Source organism: Scyliorhinus torazame, chromosome 3 (genome assembly GCF_047496885.1).
Source record: "Scyliorhinus torazame isolate Kashiwa2021f chromosome 3, sScyTor2.1, whole genome shotgun sequence".
Taxonomy (NCBI): domain Eukaryota; kingdom Metazoa; phylum Chordata; class Chondrichthyes; order Carcharhiniformes; family Scyliorhinidae; genus Scyliorhinus; species Scyliorhinus torazame.
In genome coordinates, this window is record NC_092709.1 from 19742391 (window position 1) to 19765471 (window position 23081).

The following is a 23081-nucleotide window of genomic DNA, read 5'->3' on the forward strand; positions in this document are numbered from 1 at the left end:
GAGAGAAGTTCAGGGAGGGAATTCTAGGACCCAGGGACCAGGCTACTGAAAGGCAGGCCGCCAATACTGGTCGAAGAAAATCGAGGCCACAAAACTGGGCAGGATTGGAGAAATGCAGCGCTCGGATTGCTGCCGGGCTGGAGGAGGATGGAGTCAGTGCAAACAGCTCCAAACACGACACCAGTGCCCTGGCCTTGCCCTGAAAGTGGACGGCAGCCACAGGATTGCAAAATAAACGTTTATATCCAAGATTTTCAGTTTTACAAAATCCTACAAATTTTTTCTAAAACCCGAAAAGTATCAAAATAAGAATTAAAAACGTAATCCCACACACCCCAACTCCCCCCCCCCCCCCCCCCCCCCCCCATCTCACACACCCGAACTCCCCCCCCCCTTCCCGCCCACTTCTCCAAACAACTGACGGTGATGAGTTCCCTGAAGTAAGTAATAAAAGGCCGCCACATCCGGGAGAATCCCTTGACTGATCCCCTCATGGTGTACTCAACCTCCCCGAGGCATAAAAACTCCATTAGATCCCCTAACCCTGCCGGGGCCCTTGGTGGGGTTGGAGACCTCCACCCCAGCAGGACCCGCCTCCGGACGCTCAACGAGGCGAAGGCAAGGACATCAGCCTCCGCCCCCATCTGCAGCCCCGGCGTGTTCGACACCCCAGAAATGGCTCCAGTTCTACATTGAGAATCACGAGCATGGCGCTAAAGAAGGAGATCCAGAAGCTCATGCGTTTGGGACAGGACCAGAACGTGTGCGTGTGGTTGGCCGTGCCCCCGGAATCCCGCTCACACCTATCGCCTTGTCTCCGAGACTACTACAAACCCCAGCTCCCCCTCCCACTCTGACCCGCAAGTAAGAGGATCCTTTCCATTAGAGAAGTCGGCGGCGCTTCTGGGAAAGTCAGGAAAGCCTTCTATGTTCTAGAAATGGTCATTGGATGAACATATGGATGATAAGGGAATAGTGTAGCTGGGCTTTAGAGTGATTTCACAGGTCGGCGCAACATCGAGGGCCGAAGGGCCTGTACTGCGCTGTAATGTTCTATGTTCTTTTTTTTTAATTAAAAAAAAATTTAGAGTACCAATTCTTTTTTTCCAATTAAGGGGCAATTTAGCATGGCCAATCCAACTACTCTGCACATCTTTCGGTTGTGGGGGCGAAACCCACGCGGACACGGGGAGACGGTGCAAACTCCACGCGGACAGTGACCTGGGGCCGGGTTTGAACCCGGGTCCTCGGCGCCATGAGGCAGCAGTGCTAACCACTGCGCCACCGTGTCGCCCTAAAACCTTCTGTACTAAATTCCAAACCTGGAGATATGTAAATGCGTTTGACCGCAAGAGACAGTACTTATAATAAGTAATAATCTTTATTGTCACAAATAGGCTTACATTAACGATGCAATGAAGTTACTGTGAAAAGCCCCTAGCCGCCACATTCCGGCGCCTGTTCAGGTACACAGAGGGGGAGTTCAGAATGTCCAATCCACCTAACCTGCACATCCTTGGACTATGGGAGGAAACCGGAGCACCCGGAGGAAACCCACTCAGACACGGGGAGAACGTGCAGACTCCGCACAGACAGTGACCCAAGCCGGGAATCGAACCTGGGACCCTGGCGCTGTGAAGCTACAGTTCTAACCACTGTGCTACCATGCCAACATTAGTTCCTCTAAGCTGGCAAATCGGCAGCCTGCAAAAACAAGTCTCCTATTCTTGCCACAGGATTTCTCATCATAAACCACTAACAATGATGACAGTGTCCACTTACATCACATTTGTTGAGATGCTATCAATTCACCCTCTTGGTGAAAATTTCTTTCCTCAAATCTCCCTTAAATCTCCTGCCCCTTACCTTAAATTCATGCCCCAGGTTATTAACCCCACTATGAAGGAGAAAGGTTCCTTCCTATCTACCCTATCTATGTCCCTCCTAATGTTTTGCTCTCCAATCAGGTCCCCCTCAATCTTCTCCACTCTAAGGAGAACAACCCCAGCCTAACTTCATAGCGGAGATGCTCCAGCCCAGGCAACAACACCCTGGTGAATTTCCTTTGCACCATCTCTAGTGCCATCACTTCCTTCCTATAGTGTGGTGACCAGAATAGCACACAGTACTCTAGCTGTGGCCTAAAAAGTGTTTTCTACAGCGCCATCATAAGATCGTAGATTTTGCATGATGAAGGAGGCCATGCGGCCCATCGAGTCTTCACTGGACCACACCTCCACCCTATCCCCATAACCCAGTAACCCCACCCAACCTTTTTGGACACTAAGGGCAATTTAGCGTGGCCAATCCACCTAACCTGCACATCTTTGGACTGTGGGAGGAAACCGGAGCACCCGGAGGAAACCCACGCAGATACGGGGAGAACGTGCAGACTCCGCACAGTGACCCAAGCCGGGAATTGAACCTGGGACACTGGAGCTATGAAGCAACTGTGCTAACCATTGTGATACCATGCTGCTCACTAGAATCATAGAATTTACAGTACAGGAGGCCATTCGGCCCATCGAGTCTGCAGCGGCTCTTGGAAAGTGCACCCTACTTAAGTCCATGCTTCCACCCTATCCCCGTAACCCAGTAACCCCAGCTAATTTTTATTGGAAACTAAGGGCAATTTAGTATGGCCAATCCACCTAACCTGCACATCTTTGGACTGTGGGAGGAAACCGGAGCACCCGGAGGAAACCCACGCACACACGGGGAGAACGTGCAGACTCCGCACAGTGACCCAAGCCGGGAATTGAACCTGGGCCCCTGGAGCTGCGAAGCAAATGTGCTAACCACTGTGCTACCGTGCCGTCCCTAATAGCCACCCTGCTCTTATATTCTATGCTTCAGTTAATGAAGAGAAGTAGCCCATGTGTCTTTTCAACCCCCTTATCTCCCTGTCCTGCTGACTTCAGGCACCCCAAGATCCTGTTGGTCTTCTGAATGTCCCAGCGTTCTACTGTTCATTGTGCATTCCCCTGCCTTGTTAGTCCTCCAAAATGGATCACCATTTGTAACAGGTGTTGTAACAAAGAAACCACCCAATAAAATCCACATATTGACATTAGAGACCGTGCATCAAGAACCACATGTAAATGACTAAATAATGACCATTTTGATACAGACAGGGATCATTTTAGCTTTGATTCCCATTTCATCCTAAGGTAGTGATATGGAGGATCGAGAAGGACTGCAGCCAACCAGAGAGACCCTAGGGGAGGGAGAGACAATTGGTCAGTGCTTCCTCTCTGGATCATTATGCAGTGACTCCCTCCGCGATGCATGCGGTGAGCCAGCCAAAAGTCCATTGACATCAGGGGGCCCGGAGCATCCCGCTGGCGGATAGGGTTGGAAGATTCAGGCCATAGAGTGGGTGTTGGATTTGAGGCTGAATCGGGAATTCGCTACAACCTGATACGGGGTGGGTTTACCAAAAACAAATACAACTTGCATTTATATAGCGACTTTAACATAGTTACACGCCTCCAGGCGCTTCAACAGGACAGTTACCAACGAGATTTCAGGAGGGAATTCAATCGAGCCGGATATGTGGGAGAAATGGTGGGAAAATGTGGCAGCGAGGTCAGCAGCTGAGTGGGATTTTCCTGCTTCCACAGGGAATTCCGGAGCTGGCATCTTCCCCAATAGCTCTCTCCTACCATTGGGAAGGTCAATGACAGTTGGTCACAAAAGAGCAGTAGTCACAGCCCTGAGGTGTTCCCGTAGAGGGGAGGGATTTTGAATGAGCCTCCTCTCTATCCCTTTGTTACAAAGAACAAAGAACAATACAGTACAGGAACAGGCCCTTCGGCCCTCCAAGCCTGTACCGGTCATGATACCAACCTTTGCCAAAACCCTCAGCACTTCCTTGTATCCCTCTATACCCATCCTATCCATGTGTTTGTCAAGATGCCTTTTGAACCCTGTTAATGTATCTGCTTCCACAACCTCCCCTGACAACGGGTTCCAGGCACTCGACACCCTCTGCGTAAAAAACCTGCCGGGGGGGGGGGGGAGAATTTGACCCCTTGTCGCTGGAGCATGACCTCTGAATTACTAGTCCAATGACATTACCACCGCGGGCGATGGTGGAAATCTAACTCTGCACTCCAGGAAAATAGGTTCTGCTGGGGCAGAAAGCACAGAGAGGACAAAAGTCCTACCCCACATGAACTCCGCGTTTTGACTCGGTTGGGTGAAGTATCTGAGGGTTGCCAATTTCTAGTGAGGTCTACTCCAGCCTGAATTAGCACCGGTCACAGGCTCTTCTAAGCTGCTTCCTATTCACAGTGCCTCCACACACACCTTCCTGAGGAGACTTGAATAATTAAGCACTGAAAGAGTTAATAGTGTGTCTCCTTCAGCAATTCATATTGTTTCTTTGATGATAAATATTCTTTAAAGATAGGAGGATAACTCAGGAAGATGAGAGATATAACTGCGACCAAATGACGAGACAATGTTACTCCCATGTGCATGGTGTTGTAGGTTAGCTTCAAAGTGGATGTGCAGCTGTGGGGAATGAAGACAAAGGTCACATGAACTGCTTTAGCAGGAAACACAAGGGCTCAGTGGGGCTTTGTCGGACCCGTTTCACAGTCACACCCGGCCTCCAACTCTCTCTTTTCCTTCCCCTAGGTCATCTTCAAAGGGGTGCGCGAGAGGAAGAGAGCAGAGATCAGCCTGGACGATGTCAGCCTGCAAAAAGGCCAGTGCTCTGTAAAAACTCTGCGGCAGTGGTGAAAGGGAGCCACTTCTGAAAGGACTCCACCTCTTCCCCCTTTACTTATGTGAGGAACGGTCGTGAGGGGAAAGACTTTTAACAGCAGGCTGCCACTCACTTTGCACAAATTGCACCTAGGGGCCAATCGACCCTAGAGAAAGCCCTTACCGGGGGGGGGGGGGGCAAGACCTTCATACAAGATCAGCATTTCTATTAAACCTTACCTTGTGTGCGTCTATGGTTCAGTAATGCTGAAGAATGTGGCTATGAAATCTCCAAAAGTTTGAGGTGCTGATTTGAACACCGTTTGAACACATGTATGAAACCGCTAGTTAATCAACATGTCACCACATCACACCGGATAGCAACATGTGGGTTGGCTGGATACCAGTTGTACCTGAAACCCGATGAATCTGGTTTGTGTGGTTCATTGCCTGGGTTTGGTATTCCTGTCTGAAAAATCTCCCCCAGGCTAGTCCTGGCAAGTCTTGTGCCTCAGACAGGAGGCTTCTCAAACAGCCTGAATCTCGTGCCACATCACTGCCATTTTGGAAATTTCCAAGTCTGATGTTAGAATGACCCTACCCCTAACAGTTTCGTAGTAGAGGGTTGGGGGGAGAACCTCTTTGACTGTTGAGAGAAGTCTGTAGGGGAGCAATTGGAATGACTCATCCTCCTCTCTTAATTCCCCCTATCCAACGCCTTGTGCAAACATCGCAGAGGCCCTGTGGTAGCTGTATATTTTAATGCCCTCTGCCTCATTGCAGTCATGTAGCTGGGAACTTGCATTAAATTGCTCCCACTATTGTTTCAGCTTAAAGCTGAAGGTCCATTCCCACCTTCCCGACCCCTCCACTGGGAAAGCACTAGTGTCACTGCGGGGGGGGGCGATTGGGCCTTTGTCCAGAATCACAAGTAGCCGTGATGTTGTACGGACTGTTGATTAACAGCCCCCATTACCATCCGAAAAAATGTACTGAAGTGTAAAAGAATTTATATTGTTTCAGGCTGTTGTCTCACTCTATTTAAAATTAGCTTTTATCTGATCTAGTATTTACCGAAACTATCTCTATTTGTTGAGACACTCCATGGTACTGTATATAACATTGCAGGGAAATAAAAACTGTTTTACATCTTGTACTTCTAGAAGCTTTTGCAGGCAGCTATTGAGAACATTTTGCAGCAGTGTTTTATAAGATGGCGACATTGACAAATCCCATTTTGTAAGGCCATGGAATCACTGCTACAAACCTGGAAAATAAACATTAAGCACGCTGGTTACATTATTTTTTTGTACTTTTGCTTTGAATGATTTTTGTTCTTTCAGGAGAAGCAGGGTGATATTTCCAAATCATAATGAATCCCGTTCAAAGGCCGGGATGCAGGAAGTCAGCACTGTAGAAATGGGAGCTTACTTTGAATTTACTCTTAAACAAGCTACCTTAAGTGATATTATAGTGAGGCTGCAGGCGTGCCAACTCTAATCACCACTTATAATGGTAGGTTGAATGGTGACATTCAGGCCAATATGGTCATTCCTCAAATGTGTTCCTGTGCTGTGTCACCTTTGTCCGTTTGTTAGGTGTAAACCATGTTAAACAGCACTCAGAACAGCGTTGGCTGCCACTCAGGTCCAGGGCTCACTTGCGTGATTCCACTGCCTGGGCTCATTTATTACTTCTCAACTTCATATTTTATCGGTAAATGATTTGCGTTGAATGTATAGTCATCCCCCACTTACCCTGCTTGTCATCATCTGATTCATAAAATGTGATTGCCTCTCGTTAAGGATGGTTAGCAAATGCTCAACACTGTGGTGTTCGTTGTGGTTCAGATCCTAGGTTGGTTGCCGTAGTGTTCACAAAGACCACAACTAGCTTTTGTATTCACCAAAGCTAAATATTTATTTACACTACTTAATTGAATTTGACCTCTTACTTTTATATAATAAACAATTGACGATAAATACCACTAACCTATACACTAATACAATAACTATGATCTGCTCTCACTCATACTAGCTTTCCTACAAAGAACAAACAAAGAACAAAGAAATGTACAGCACAGGAACAGGCCCTTCGGCCCTCCAAGCCCGTGCCGACCATACTGCCCGACTCAACTACAATCTTCTACACTTCCTGGGTCCGTATCCTTCTATTCCCATCCTATTCATATATTTGTCAAGATGCCCCTTAAATGTCCCTATCGTCCCTGCTTCCACTACCTCCTCCGGTAGCGAGTTCCAGGCACCCACTACCCTCTGCGTAAAAAACTTGCCTCGTACATCTACTCTAAACCTTGCCCCTCTCACCTTAAACCTATGCCCCCTAGTAATTGACCCCTCTACCCTGGGGAAAAGCCTCTGACTATCCACTCTGTCTATGCCCCTCATAATTTTGTATACCTCTATCAGGTCGCCCCTCAACCTCCTTCGTTCCAGTGAGAACAAACCGAGTTTATTCAATCGCTCCTCATAGCTTATGCCCTCCATACCAGGCAACATTCTGGTAAATCTCTTCTGCACCCTCTCTAAAGCCTCCACATCCTTCTGGTAGTGTGGCGACCAGAATTGAACACTATACTCCAAGTGTGGCCTAACTAAGGTTCTATACAGCTGCAACATGACTTGCCAATTCTTATACTCAATGCCCCGGCCAATGAAGGCAAGCATGCCGTATGCCTTCTTGACTACCTTCTCCACCTGTGTTGCCCCTTTCAATGACCTGTGGATCTGTACTCCTAGATCTCTTTGACTTTCAATACTCTTGAGGGTTCTACCATTCACTGTATATTCCCTACCTGCATTAGCCCTTCCAAAATGCATTACCTCACATTTGTCCGGATTAAACTCCATCTGCCATCTCTCCGCCCAAGTCTCCAGACAATCTAAATCCTGCTGTATCCTCAGACAGTCCTCATCGCTATCCGCAATTCCACCAACCTTTGTGTCGTCTGCAAACTTACTAATCAGACCAGTTACATTTTCCTCCAAATCATTTATATATACTACAAATAGCAAAGGTCCCAGCACTGATCCCTGTGGAACACCACTGGTCACAGCCCTCCAATTAGAAAAGCATCCCTCCATTGCTACCCTCTGCCTTCTATGGCCTCGCCAGTTCTGTATCCACCTTGCCAGTTCACCCCTGATCCCGTGTGACTTCACCTTTTGTACTAGTCTACCATGAGGGACCTTGTCAAAGGCCTTACTGAAGTCCATATAGACAACATCTACTGCCCTACCTGCATCAATCATCTTAGTGACCTCCTCGAAAAACTCTATCAAGTTAGTGAGACACGACCTCCCCTTCACAAAACCGTGCTGCCTCTCACTAATACGTCCATTTGCTTCCAAATGGGAGTAGATCCTGTCTCGAAGAATTCTCTCCAGTAATTTCCCTACCACTGAAGTAAGGCTCACCGGCCTGTAGTTCCCGGGATTATCCTTGCTACCCTTCTTAAACAGAGGAACAACATTGGCTATTCTCCAGTCCTCCGGGACATCCCCTGAAGACAGCGAGGATCCAAAGATTTCTGTCTTCTAGCCTTTTCCTCAACACTCTCCCAGAAACGCATAACATGGATGCTTTATATAGTTCCGCATCTAGCTACCTCTAGTGGTTGATTCGGACATAACATTAACCCTTACAGTTCTGTACATTTCTCGTAATGTCACAAACACAGGCCATGTGGGAAATGATGAAATATTTATTGCTGAATATTTAGCACAGGCGGGAATGCCATTTATTTATGATGTTCACAGCAGAACATATTTTGTTTTAAACTCATCATCATTCATCAAAGGTTCTTCCAGCCACCGGAGAGATTTCCGGGAATTGTTTTTTGTAGTAAAATTGACTTGCGTGACGGTACCTGGTCGCATTGTAGAGTTTCAGCGCGATGGTACCTATTACCAGTCCCTGAAGACCAAAGTCCCCGACAGTCCTCCAGCCATGGAAGCGGCATAAAATTTCTGACCAGACATTCTTGATAACCCTGACCCTGTTGGAAGTCCTGAGAATCAGACTATTTTAAGAATCTTGGGCTGGTGGCGTTTATGATGTAACTAAGGTGCATCTATGCCAGGGAAAGGCAGGGAGTGGGTGGGAGGGGAGGAAATTCACTGTGGCACCAACAACCCCACCAGGCTCGAAGGACAACATCCTTTTTCTTTCTAAATGCCTCTCTGTTTCTTCCACTTGTTTTGGCAACAGAAGTGAAAGCTTGGATTGCATTTCTGAAACAGGTCCTTCAAACTTTGAACTCCCCAGTACCCGTTGCCCCCTGGTAACATTGGGCCCCCAGAACTCGCTGACTTCCAGTGTTAGCTTTTTTATTGTTTAAAACAAATTGCATTGGTCACTGGCACGGCTGGTGTCTATCACTGATCCCTAGAACATAGAAAAATACAGCACAGAACAGGCCCTTCGGCCCACGATGTTGTGCCGAACCTTTGTCCTAGATTAATCATAGATTATCAGAGAATTTACAGTGCAGAAGGAGGCCATTCGGCCCATCGAGTCCGCACCGGCTCTTGGAAAGAGCACCCCACCCAAGGTCAACACCTCCACCCCATCCCCATAACCCAGTAACCCCACCCAACACTAAGGGCAATTTTGGACACTAAGGGCAATTTATCATGGCCAATCCACCTAACCTGCACCTCTTTGGACTGTGGGAGGAAACCGGAGCACCTGGAGGAAACCCATGCACACACGGGGAGGATGTGCAGACTCCGCACAGACAGTGACCCAAGCCGGAATCGAACCTGGGACCCTAGAGCTGTGAAGCAATTGTGCTATCCACAATGCTACCGTGCTGCCCTTAAGAACAAATTAATCTACACTATATCATTCTAACATAATCCATGTACCTATCCAATAGCTGCTTGAAGGTCCCTAATGTTTCCGACTCAACTACTTCCACAGGCAGTGCATTCCATGCCCCCACTACTCTCTGGGTAAAGAACCTACCTCTGACATTCCCCCCTATATCTTCCACCATTCACCTTAAATTTATGTCCCCTTGTAATGGTTTGTTCCACCCGGGGAAAAAGTCTCTGACTGTCTACTCTATCTATTCCCCTGATCATCTTATAAACCTCTATCAAGTCGCCCCTCATCCTTCTCCGTTCTAATGAGAAAAGGCCTAGCACCCTCAACCTTTCCTCGTAAGACCTACTCTCCATTCCAGGCAACATCCTGGTAAATCTCCTTTGCACCTTTTCCAAAGCTTCCACATCCTTCCTAAAATGAGGCGACCAGAACTGTACACAGTACTCCAAATGTGGCCTTACCAAGGCTTTGTACAGCTGCATCATCACCACACGGCTCTTAAATTCAATCCCTCTGTTAATGAACGCTAGCACACCATAGGCCTTCTTCACAGCTCTATACACTTGAGTGGCAACTTTCAAAGATCTATGAACATGGACTCCAAGATCTCTCTGCTCCTCCACATTGCCAAGAACTCTACCGTTAACCCTGTATTCCGCATTCATATTTGTCCTTCCAAAATGGACAACCTCACTCTTTTCAGGGTTAAACTCCATCTGCCACTTCTCAGCCCAGCTCTGCATCCTATCTATGTCTCTTTGCAGCCGTCAAGAGCCCTCCTCACTATCCACAACTCCACCAATCTTCGTATCGTCTGCAAATTTATTGACCCAACCTTCAACTCCCTCATCCAAGTCATTAATTAAAATCACAAACAGCAGAGGACCCAGAACTGATCCCTGCGGTACGCCACTGGTAACTGGGATCCAGGCTGAATATTTGCCATCCACCACCACTCTCTGACTTCTATCGGTTAGCCAGTTCGTTATCCAACTGGCCAGATTCCCCACTATCACATGCTTCCTTACTTTCTGCATAAGCCTACCATGGGGAACCTTATCAAATGCCTTACTAAAATCCATGTACACTACATCCACTGCTTTACCTTCATCCACATGCTTAGTCACCTCCTCAAATAATTCAATAAGACTTGTAAGGCAAGACCTACCCCTCACAAATCCGTGCTGACTATCTCCAAGCAAGCAGTGTCTTTCCAGATGCTCAGAAATTCTATCCCTCAGTACCCTTTCCATTACTTTGCCTACCACCGAAGTAAGACTAACTGGCCTGTAATTCCCAGGGTTATCCCTAGTCCCTTTTTTGAACAGGGGCACGACATTCGCCACTCTCCAATCCCCTGGTACCACCCCTGTTGACAGTGAGGATGAAAAGATCATTGCCAACGGCTCTGCAATTTCATCTCTTGCTTCCCATAGAATCCTTGGATATATCCCGTCAGGCCCGGGGGACATGTCTATCCTCATGTTTTTCAAAATGCCCAACACATCTTCCTTCCTAACAAGTATTTCCTCGAGCTTACCAATCTGTTTCACACTGTCCTCTCCAACAATATGGCCAAATAGTATTTGTAAATACTGAAGAAAAGTACTCGTTCAAGACCTCTCCTACTCTTCAGACTCAATACACAATCTCCTGCTACTGTCCTTGATCGGACCTACCCTCGCTCTAGTCATTCTCATATAGGTGTAAAAGGCCTTGGGGTTTTCCTTGATCCTACCCACCAAAGATTGTTCATGCCCTCTCTTAGCTCTCCTAATCCCTTTCTTCAGTTCCCTCCTGGCTATCTTGTACCCCTCCAGCGCCCTGTCTGAACGTTGTTTCCTCAGCCTTACATAAGTCTCCTTCCTCTTAACAAGACATTCAACCTCTCTTGTCAACCATGGTTCCCTCACTCGACCATCTCTTCCCTGCCTGACAGGGACATACATATCAAGGACACGTAGTACCTGTTCCTTGAACAAGTTCCATATTTCACTTGTGTCCTTCCCTGACAGCCTATGTTCCCAACTTATGCACTTCAATTCTTGTTTGACAATATCGTATTTACCCTTCCCCCAATTGTAAACCTTGCCCTGTTGCACGTACCTATCCCTCTCCATTACTAAAGTGAAAGTCACAGAATTGTGGTCACTATCTCCAAAATGCTCCCCCACTAACAAATCTATCACTTGCCCTGGTTCATTACCAAATTAGTTGCCTGTGAAAGGGCAGCACGGTAGCACAAGTGATTATCACTGTGGCTTCACAGCGCCAGGGTCCCAGGTTCGATTCCCCGCTGGGTCACTGTCTGTGTGGAGTTTGCACGTTCTCCCCGTGTCCGCGTGGGTTTCCTCCGGGTGCTCCGGTTTCCTCCCACAGTCCAAAGACGTGCAGGTTAGGTGGATTGGCCATGCTAAATTACCCGTAGTGTCCATAAAGGTTGGGAGGGGTTATTGGGTTGCGGGGATAAGGTGGAAGTGAGGGATTAATGTGGGTCGGTGCAGACTTGATGGGCCGAATGGCCTCCTTCTGCACTGTATGTTCTATGTAATCTATGTAAAAAAGGTTGTTGTGGGCCTGATACGACTGAGTGGGGGTGAGTCGGCTACTCAAGATGGTTAAGAGACAAATACATTGAGGTGGGGCTGGAATCACATATCAGACCCAGGCTGTGGGAAGAACAGCAGGTTTTCTTTCTTCAAAGGAAATTGTTGGAACATAGAGGTTGTCGTGATATTCTGACAGTTGTGGTTGCTGGTAGAGTCACTGCACTCAAAACCTCAGCAGATTGGGTTGTGGGGGCGTGGGGTAGGTGTAATTGCCATTGTGTACACTGGTATGATTTAAAAAAAGTAAAAGATGTGTGTGAAGGTACAAGCAGAAATCGCTGGCAATAGATACATAGCAGGTCGGTCAGGATCTGATAGAACTGATGGGTTAATGTCACAAAGAGGCTCTTTCCCAGAATATTCTGTTTGTACTGATTGTGAATATGTGAAGCACAAGTATATTGTGACAACATATCAAACATTCAGCTGGGCCACTCTGTCATCTCCCATCCTTTCGTGCATTTGGCTTTTTAGAAAATTTCATAGGGCAGAAGGCCATTCGACCCATCAGGCCTGTGTTGGCCCTTGGAGAGAGCTGTCCAATTAGTCCCACCCCCTCCACTCCTCAGCCCTGCAAAATGTTTCCCTTTACTGATTGGTTGAGTAGTTTGCAACAATACCAGATTCCTCAAAGAATTTGAACTATCGGGTGAAATTAACCAAGGAATGTTTTTATTCCACTCAGAACAAAATCATCATCTTATCACTTTTATGGTAATTAATACTGAAATACTGGTTAGTGTGAAATCACCAGCATTGCCTCTGACAACGTGGACAGTGTCCCAGGTGTGTGCTGTCTTTAAAGAGCAGGATACAGTTAATTTGGCCAATTACCACTGCATTAATCTATTCTCAATCAACAGCAAAGTGATGGAAGGTGTCATTGTCATTGTACACATCATGGTGATCAGAAAGTACATTTGATAATGAAGACGAGGTGGGATTAATTGGTTAGCTGTTAAAGACATTCCTCAGACATGATGGGCTGAATGGCCTTCTGTCATTCTATGATTTACAAGATGAATAAGTCATTGTAAGCACCGCCCTCCCTCTGATCTCTAGCTCAGAAGCAATGTGAGAACGCCATCACTTCCAAATCGCACTCCACCCCGAGGTGATGTATGCCATCCTTCCTTCAATGCCACTGGGTCAATATCCTGGAATTCCTTACTTAACAATCTTGGAGGACTACCTTCACTAGAAGAACAACAAGGGCTCTGGAAGACGGGCCACCATCACCTTCTCAGGACAACTGGGGAGTGGCTTCACCAGGAATGCTCTAAGCCTGAGAACAAAGGAATGTGTCACGGGCCACTGATTTCTGGGATAAACGATGAACAGATATTATTGGTCAAAATGATTGAAGACGCAAAGAACAGATACCAGAAGTACTTGCCCCTCTCCCTGGCGTTCTAAGTCAAGCCTGAATTCGATTGGTGATATTTTGCACTATTCCTGAACTCATCAATTGGACCCGAGTTTCAGCGGTGTCTTTTTGATAAGTTGGAGTTCTGAGCATCTCAATGTTGCAAAACAAGGGAACTTGGGGAGGGTGGGGCGGTGGGGTGGAGGTTGTATATAATCCGTTGCTGAGTTAAGCACAAGCTCGGTTTCACATCAGATAAACATGTGTTACAGAAAATCCCTTATGATGAGCAGGGGGGAAATAAGTCATGAGGTGTGCAAATGTCGAAACAAGGTCTGATCTTGAGAATGAGCCCGTAGGTCTAAGCCATTAATAAAATGCTGGACAATTGACCAACGTAAGTGAGAATGACAAAGGTGTTCTAGCCCGAAGGTCGAGCCCTTTATTCGCCTTTAGAAACCTGGACAGAAATGTTTAATGTATCGTCCTCTGCCTCTATGGGAGAATAGTCTCCTGAAACCCAGGAGAGTACACGTATGGCATTATCACCTAAGTAAATTAACATTGTTGCCAGTGTCATGAGTCACTGACTATAGGAGTGGAATAGCAACATCATTGCTCATAACAGTCTAAAATGCGCAGTTTCAAATGACGGATCATAGATCATAGACTTTACAGTGCACAAGGAGGTCATTCGGCCCATCGAGTCTGCACCAGCCCATGGAAAGATCACCCTACCTAAGCCCACACCTCCACCCCATCCCCGTAACCCAGTAACCCCATCTAACCTTTTTGGACACTAATGGCAATTTAGCATGGCCAATCCACCTAACCTGCACATCTTTGGACTGTGTGAGGAAACTGGAGCACCTGGAGGAAACCCACGCAGACACGGGGAGAATGTGCAGACTCCGGACAGACAGTGACCCAAGCCAGGAATCGAACTTGGGACCCTGGAGCTGTGAAACAACTGCTACCATGCCGACCAATAGACTTGAATATCTGACAGCATATGTCGTCATTATTGTGTAAAACTGACAGCAACTTTTGGAGTCCACACATACAAATTTATCTGTGGAAATCAGGAAGCCGCAATCAATGATTCTCTGCTCCTCCACAGTGCACAACGATTTAATGTGAATTCCAACTTTTAACACACACTATTCTCATTGTGAAAACAATGAACCATGTTTTGAGTGTTGAATGAAGTATAACTGAGGCTTTTTAAAATGGTGCACTAGGCCATAATTATTGCTGAACAATCTCTCCGACCCAGAATAAATGTGGTTACAAGTGTGGAGTCACATTCCCTCACAATGATACCTCACAGTCAGATGATTTTAAAAGAAGTTAAAGTTTGTTTGATATTTCTGTTTCTACCTTAATCCCATGTGGGTTTACCAATCTTTACTTTGAGCTTGTAAAATGATTTAAACAGCGAATAATACTTTGATGTTTTCAACTTAATAGTTTGTCAGTGGGAATTCTTCAATTTGATTGGATTAGACAATTTGGTGACTTTACAATTGCTGGATGACGCAACTCCCAACAAATACGGCAGGTTAAAGGTCAGGTTGCAACTGGGGAAATTGATGCTCTTTCACCCATAAGATCTTTGTGGCCCCCCCCCCCCCCCCCCCCCCCACGGTTAATGGCAAACACCATCCCTCAACCCTAAGTGCGAGGAAATCCAAGCCATTAAGTGTATGTTATTCTGTAAGTCTGAATAAAGATTGTAGACTTCCAGTTAACACAAATACTTTATTCAATGGGTTCGTTGTTTCCAGAGCTTAACTAGATATAATAGTCAAGAGGTATGACCAGTGAAGCTAAGGCAAACTGCCTATGCTGAGCTGTCTCTGTCTGCTGCTGCTCACTAGCCCTGTGCTTCTGAAAGAGGCAAAACCTCCCTTGGGCTCGACCCTTTATACCCGTCTCTGATGTTGCCCTCTAGTGATGCTGTGGCTGTTACATCTGTCTGTAGTCCCTGGTGTTTGTGCAGATGTATGTACAGATGTACAGATCATTACATCCCCTCCCCCCTTTTATTGGACATGTTTTCTAGACTGGCCTCAAGAAAACTGTACATAACAAGCGGTGAGAATATGCAAATCTGCACATTGTGAAAATGATAAAAGTAATACAGAAACAATTAACTGTGTTGTGAGTCCATCGTGAGAAATGTCCATATTCGTCTTGTGCGTGTTGAAGTGTCGTTACAAATCTAGCCGGTCGGGTGCCTTACGGCCTCTGCTGGAGCGTCTTAACGGTGGTAGTAGGGATGATGGTTTGATGTCATCAAGATTACTGTCTGGCGTTGTGTGGCGAGGAACATCCTGTGGACAAATGGACTCGGTCAAGTCCAGTGTTGGAAATACTGGCATTGTAGGTCAAATCTCTAATAGATCCTGGCGATTACAGCGAAAAAGTACTCCCGCAGACGATTTGACAATCTAGGACCGCGGTGCTTCTTGCCTGATCACCGTGGCTGACTCAGACCATCCGCCTTCTGGGTCCCTGATTCTGATGGTGTCACCTATTGTCAGTGGCTTGAGTGGGATCGCATGTTGATCGTAGTATAGTTTTTGTTTGGAGCATAGTGCCCGCATGTCGTCGAGAACCGGTGCGTGCCGGTGTCTCGGAATTGTTTTGCCAGTAGGATTGTCCGGATGTCTCTGCCGAAGAGCATTTGCGCTGGCGACAGTCCTGAGCTCAATGGGGTTGCTCGGTACGATAACAGAGCTAGGTTGATGTCGGAACGTGACTCGGTTGCTTTGCTGATGAGTCGTTTAATGATGTGGACACTTTTTTCCCCTGTTCGATTTGCTTGTGGGTAGCGATTCTGTGTCGCACTGTTGTCTGACCTCAACTTTTTCCTGTGTTTGTGGTATTGATTCTGTATGTCATCGTTCGTGAAAGCTGTTTTGCTTGTTTGTTCTGGAGCAGATGTGAATTTGTGAGATTCTTTATCATGCCATGGCATGTTTGTACTCTTGTCATTGTTTCACAGTGTGCTGTGGCATTGTCCTTCACGTGCAGAGTTGTACCATGTTGTACAGGTCATTGTTACATTGTTGTTGTTTCTGTCGTTTCTGTCTTTGTTGTTTTCATTGTCGTTCTTGTTGTTGTCGTTCTTGTTGTTCTTTTTGTCGCGCTTGTTTTCGCTTTTATTCTTGTTCTTTTTCTTGTCATGCTTGTTGTTTCTGGGATGCTTCTTGTTGCTTTTGTCGTTCTTATTGCGCTGCATGTTGTTTTTGTTGTTGCTGTTGTTCTTGTTTCTGCGGTGCTTCTTGTGGTTTTTGTTGTTCTTGTTGCGCTCAATGAGTGTGCCATGTGGATGATTTGAGTCATTGTCACAGTTATTGGTGTCAGTGTCCTTTGTGGTTTCTGCTACATTGAGCGTTTCTTCTTGAGAATTGAGAGAATGATCTGATGTTGCATTGATGTTGGTGACATCAGTCATTTGTGGTGGATTCGATTCCTCTTCTTTGCTTACTTGGTACTCCTCTTCTAGAGTCATTTCAGGTTCACTTGAATCATCATTGATTTCTTGGTGCTCCTCTTTTGGAGTCATTTCAGGTTCATTTGAATCATCTGTGATCCCTTTGTGCTCCTTTTCTGGAGTCAAAATCTTCAAGATTTCAATTGACGTGGTCTCTCTGGACTCATGGGTGGCCTCCTCTGATTATTGTGTGCTTCTGTGCAGACGAGGTCACTTGTCTCACATACAGTGGGTAGACATTCAGTGTCTTCTAGTGGCTCAAATAAGCTTGATAGATCTTCATGGTTTTGTAATGCATGGCATTCGCTGTGGAGTATATGCTTGCTTCCATTTTTGAGTCTGTCACCGAGCTGTCTGTGGAGGCTTGCGTCACTATCTTTGTGGAGGCTTGTGTCGCTCTCTTTGTGGAGTCGTACAGTGTTCTCGCTGTAGAGTCGATCTGTGCCCTCTCAACTGAGTCATTCTGTGCTCTTTGTGTGGCGCCGTCTTCGTCTTGGGTATTGCTGTCATCCAATGTACCAACGATCTGCCATGGCACCATGGTATTGGATTAATCTACCATGAGAAGAGTCGTATTGAGCTTTTCAACCGTGTTGCTGATGCTGTGATCAGGATCTCCGAATAACTCCGCCATGTCTGAGCAGTATTGTGTGTATTGTTCACCGAATAACTCAGCCACGTCTGAGCAATATTGTGTGTATTGTTCGATAGACAAATCATCGCTTTTTGTTTCAGAGTTGTGATCGTTCTCTTCATGTTCAATGAACAAATCATCTTGTGTGGAGGCTGGGACCCTTCATGGTGCATGGACCACTCTCTGTTTCTTGGCGCCAGGCCGCAGCATAATCCTGCACTCATGAGTTGGGATGTCATATATGCTGGGCTGAAGATTCCCCATTCCGAAGAACTCATCGCCGGGGTCTTCACGGTACAACACCTCTAGTTGCGGTTCGGATTTGGTACTGGGGTCGCCATCTCCCAAGATGAAATCTTCGTCTGAGTCGTAGTCTACAAGGACCATATCACCTTCTAGGGCAGTGCTAACTGCTTGTTCCAGAGTGTTGTGAAAGTTATTTTCAACTGCTGGTGTAAGTTTGGGCATTGTTCTGTCTTTTGAGGCTAGAAAATTGGGTTTTGCAGCTTTAAATTTCTTTTTATTCATTTTAGTGCATTTCCCATTTAAGTGGGCGTGCTCTTGGTCCTCTGATGTCATGACGCTCGTGACATCATGCGTAGGACTCAATTGCCCATGCGCACACCGAGTTTCCTGTACTGTGCCCTCTTTTCGCAACTGAGCATGTGCGGCTCCTTTCTCAAGATGGCTGCCGCTCAGAACCTCCGTCTTTCTCCGATTCAACCCTGCCTCCGCCTCGTGGTGAGTGTTCGCGCCATTTTTACCGATTTTGTTTTCTAAATGATGATTCTGCGTTTGTCGAGACTCAAAGTACTAATTTTGTTTTTGTTCATAAGCAAGGCATTTTTGTATAGCGATTTCTAGAGTTAGATACTTATTTTGTGAAAGTTCTTCCCTCAAATTTTTATCAGATCTTCCAGAAATTAATTGATGCATTATCACAGTGTCTCCGTAATCAGCATAATCACAGCCTTGTGGTATTAACCTGAGATTTGTAATAAAATCAGAGATGGGCCCTCCGTTTCTCTGACAAGAGTTAAATCTTTCCAGCATCTCACCGGACTGACTGTTACAGCGTTCAGCAAATTTGTTGAGGAAAACGTCTACTTTGGTGTTGTCCTCACCTTCTAAGTAATTAAAGCAATTATAAATTTTTCTGGCTTCATGCCCCCCTGTTGAGAGTAGTAGGGCTATTTTTGTTGCGTCAGAGGCAGTGCTTAAATCATTAGCTGTGATAAATATTTGGAACAGCTGTTCAAACATTTTCCAGCTCTAACTTAAATTACCGGTCGTTTCCAGCTGCCATGGAGTTCCAACAAGTTCCATCGAATCAGTTAGTCATCGAGGATCCATTTGCTGCGAAGTCTTCCACAGTCGAATATCCGGTTTAGGTTTTTCTTCTCTTGCTGGTGTCTAGCTAGCTTTCTGAAATCACTCCTGGTATCATATGTTATTCTCTAAGTCTGAATAAAGATTGTAGACTTCCAGTTAACACAAATACTTTATTCAATGGGTTTGTTCTGTTTCCAGAGCTTAACTAGATGTAATACAGTCAAGAGGTATGACCAGTGAAGGTAAGGTAAACTGCCTATGCTGAGCTGTCTCTGTCTGCTGCTGCTCACTAGCCCTGTGCTTCTGAAAGAAGCGGATCCTCTTGGGCTGGACCCTTTATACCCGTCTCTGATGCTGCCCTTTAGTGATGCTGTGGCTGTTACATCTGTCTGTGGTCCCTGGTGTATGTGCAGATGTATGTACAGATGTACAGATCACTACAAAGTGATTACCAGCTGATCTGATGCTCAGCATTTGATGGGGAGCATCAACACTGAACAGAAAAAGACCATGAACATTTTGGAGCAGAGGCTTTATCAATCTGGTGCCAAACCTTATAACAGAGGCCACCCTCAATGGGTTTTGTTGGCCATTTGCATAATACCCTATTTACTTGTACGTGGCAACTAAATAATAGGGCAAAATCAAGGCTTACTTCTCTAAACAACCATTGTATTGAGTTTCTCAGAGAGTTTCCACTTTACGAAAAGCATAGAGCATTCCTGTGACACAAACATAGTGTAGTTCTCATCCACTGATCTTCAAGGTTACATATTAAACACGAACATGGCAATCGCCATGGAGCTTGCATTTTTGTCAATTAAAAGACGCACTTACCGAAATCCTCACAGCAACATTGCATAGTGGAAAAAATCCACCAGTCAAGCACTTACTCTTCAAAGCTGCAGCTGCCTTTATTGCAATGCAGTTAAAAGTCCAGGCTCATTTCATCCAAACCTGACAATCCTCGCCGTGCTCAAATAACAAATTATATTTTCTCAACGGTAGTCATGATTATGTAAGGGGAAAGTTCACACAAAGCTTTTACTGTTCACTTGGCATTTAGACTGTGCAGTAATGTATTAGGCAGCAAGATAAGATCGCCAGGACTGCTGCTCCGAGAATCACTGGGAACCGTGGCCCGAAACAGGTTTGCGTTCAGCCTCTGTGTCAGGCAGAACCTTTTGGGCCTAGGCTATAGCAAGTGCAATCTGGAGCTAATGAAGGACGCAAGGTTATCCATCCATTTCTGCGAGGAAGCCATCCATGTCGTAGTGTTGCAGAAGGATTTGACTCACCCCAAATTATTTTAAGATTTTATGTATGAAATGTTCCTTCCTTTTACAGAATTGTACGTCAGTGCCATCTCTCGCCATTGGCTCAGATACATTTTGCAGCGGTTAATGGTGGCTATTTTCAGCTCAGATTCTTGCCCCAGGCTATGAAACTTGGCAGCCATCAAGTTTCTTAACCTGCGTCCTCAGTGTGTTCATTGTGACCTTCCAGTCAAATCTACTTCTCCTTTCTCAAGTGTTTTCATCCTCTCTCTTTGCTCTGCTCTTTTTTAAAATGCCTTTCACCTGTTCAAGTTTCATTACCTGAAAGATTAGCTCACCTGTCCGCTCCACAGGTGCTGACTGACCAGCTGAGAGTTTTCGGTTAACTCTTCAACATGTTCTTCCTGGTGTAACAATCGCCCTCTAGGAGTTAGGAGGCCTAACCAGTGTTAATGAACGCAAGGAATCTCTTGAGATTATGTTAAGCCATTGAACACTCTCCCTTGATTTAAGAGATTAGTACCACCCGTGTTTTGGAAAATTGGCAACTGATTGCCCCTTTTGCGCTTCGACCATTTATTGAAAATGGGACAAATTGACTCACCTCGCACCCCCACCTCTGTGTAGGAAATTCGCCTCTCCTTTTCCCGACACGTGGCCCATTCATCCACTGTTCCCTACTGACTACATAGTTTCAGTAGCTAGCACGGAAACTCTTCTGAAAACAGCTGGGCTAGAGATGACATTTCACACTGGCAAGCTTCCTCATCTCAAATTGGTGCGATGAATCTGTAACCCTGAAATGACACCAACGCCAGTCAGAACTGCCTGGTTCAGATCGTTTGGAGGGATAGCTGCATATCACAGAGACATGGCTGAGTGAGGGGCAGGACGAACAGCTCAATGAACCTTCAGGCAAGATGGGGGGGGGGGGAGGGGGGGAAGAGAGAGAGAGAGGGTGGTTGTAAAAGAGGAGGTAGCGTAGCAACATTGATCAAGGAGTCAATCACTTTAGGAAGGAGGGATTATATCTTACCAGGCTCCTCAATTGAGGCCATAAGGTCGGAACTTGAAAACAAAAAAGGTGGCAACGATGTTACTAGTAAGAATGGACACAGTGGGTTGAAGGGTTCTCTCCGTGCTGTAAAACTTTATCCTAGTTGACTTCCGGTGGTGGCCAAGAAGGAGTAGGTCGCACATTTGGTGGCTCCCGCTCGGGTCGGACCTTTGCCCCCAATTTTTTGTCGGATTTGACGTGGAAAATTGATGGTGGAGGCAATTGTGAAGAGGAATCCTACATCAGTGCATGGAGAGGCGGACCAGAAGTGCTCGCAGAGGAAGAAATAGGTGGACAGAGAAGGCTTGGGCTGAGGCTGCAGAGGGAGAAAGCATGCAGGACGACCGGGGTCCTGGCTCGACGACCCAGTGGTCAACGGAGCAGCTGATGCAGGAGGGCTTCGCCAAGCAGAAACAGGAATGCTTGGACCCAATTAAGGAATCGATTGCGCGGCTGGAACTTAGACTGGATGCTCAAGATCGGGCGATCCAGAAAGTGGGGAAGGCACTGACTGAGCAGGAGGAACATCAAACTGCGGTGGAGTTGGAGGTGGGGATGCTGAGAGACCAGCAGAAAAGGCTCCTGGAGAAGGTGGAGGACCTGGAGAACAGGTCCCGCCGGCAGAACCTGAGAATCGTTGGTCTCCCGGAGGGGTCCAAAGGAGCAGACGCTGGGGCATATATAGCGGCCATGTTTGAGAAGTTACTGGGGGATGGGATGTTCTCCCGATCCTTGGAGTTGGACAGGGCTCACAGAACGCTCGCGAGGAAGCCGTGTGTGGGGGACTCCCCGAGGACAATAGTGGTGAGATTCCACAGGTACCTGGACAAGGAGTGTATTTTACAGTGGGCCAGGCAGACACGGAAATGTAAATGGGAGAATAACATCCTGCGTATATACCAGGATCTGAGTGTGGATGTGGCCAGGAGAAGAGCAGGGTTCAACCAGATAAAGTCAACTCTTTTCAAGAAAAAGGTTAAGTTTGGGCTGCTGTATCCGGCCCGTCTTTGGGTCACGTATGAGGAGCAACATTTTTACTTGGAGACGCCCGAGGAAGGGATGGACTTCGCTAGAAGGGCTGGTTGGGGACTGAAGTCTTTGAACTTTGCTGCAGCGCTCATGTTAAAAAAGTTCCTTGTTTTTTGGACGTTTTTGTAATGCCTTCTGTATTGATTTGGGGCCTGCTGCAGAGCTGATTGAGTTAAAGTTTGCATTTGCACTGAGGGGGGATGGAGGTGTGAATGTTAGATGTTGGATCTCCTGTTTGATTTTCTTTTTGTGTTTGTTTCCGGCGATTGTGTTGGGATTGTTTTTCTTCTGCATATGTGTCTGAGCAGGGGGGAGGGGAGGGAACAATAGGTGGGAAAATGTCTGGCGCCATGGGCGGGGGTCACTGAGCTAGCTGGGTGGGCTAGCTCACGGAAGTGCAGTGGGGGGTGAGCAGATATTATGCTTGTTGAAGTGGGTGGTTTGCATAGTACTGTTACTGTGGGGGGGGGGGGGAAATGTTCTGCTGACTGGGGGGGGGGGGGGGGGGAGGGCATTTTGCTGTGGGACAAAAAGGAGGTCGGGGCGGAGGCTGTCTGGGGGCGGGCCTGCGGATGCGCAGGCTGGAGACTGGCCCAAGAAAGCGGTGTTTAAAGGGGGGGGGGCGAGAAGCCCCCCAACCAGGTTGATCACATGGAACGTAAAAGGGCTAAATGGGCCGGTTAATAGGGCATGCGTGTTCGCGCATTTGGG

The 23081-nt window shown here is 46.6% G+C and overlaps 1 protein-coding gene and 1 long non-coding RNA gene across 3 annotated transcripts in view; one reads left to right on the plus strand and one right to left on the minus strand.

Moving 5' to 3' along the window:
• The window catches only part of npnta (nephronectin a), a 79577-nt gene extending 73562 nt beyond the window's left edge, over positions 1-6015 (plus strand). For both annotated transcript variants that reach the window (XM_072495358.1, XM_072495357.1), the window contains one exon: positions 4645-6015. In XM_072495358.1, the coding sequence (XP_072351459.1) occupies positions 4645-4749 (105 nt within the window). In that variant the 3' untranslated portion in view covers positions 4750-6015. The remainder of the gene's footprint in view (positions 1-4644) is intronic.
• LOC140408326 (uncharacterized) overlaps positions 1-20039 on the minus strand; it is a 125834-nt gene extending 105795 nt beyond the window's left edge. The window contains exon 1 of the long non-coding RNA XR_011940084.1: positions 19845-20039. This is a non-coding gene — a long non-coding RNA (uncharacterized lncRNA). The remainder of the gene's footprint in view (positions 1-19844) is intronic.
• Between the last annotated feature and the right edge of the window lie 3042 nt (positions 20040-23081).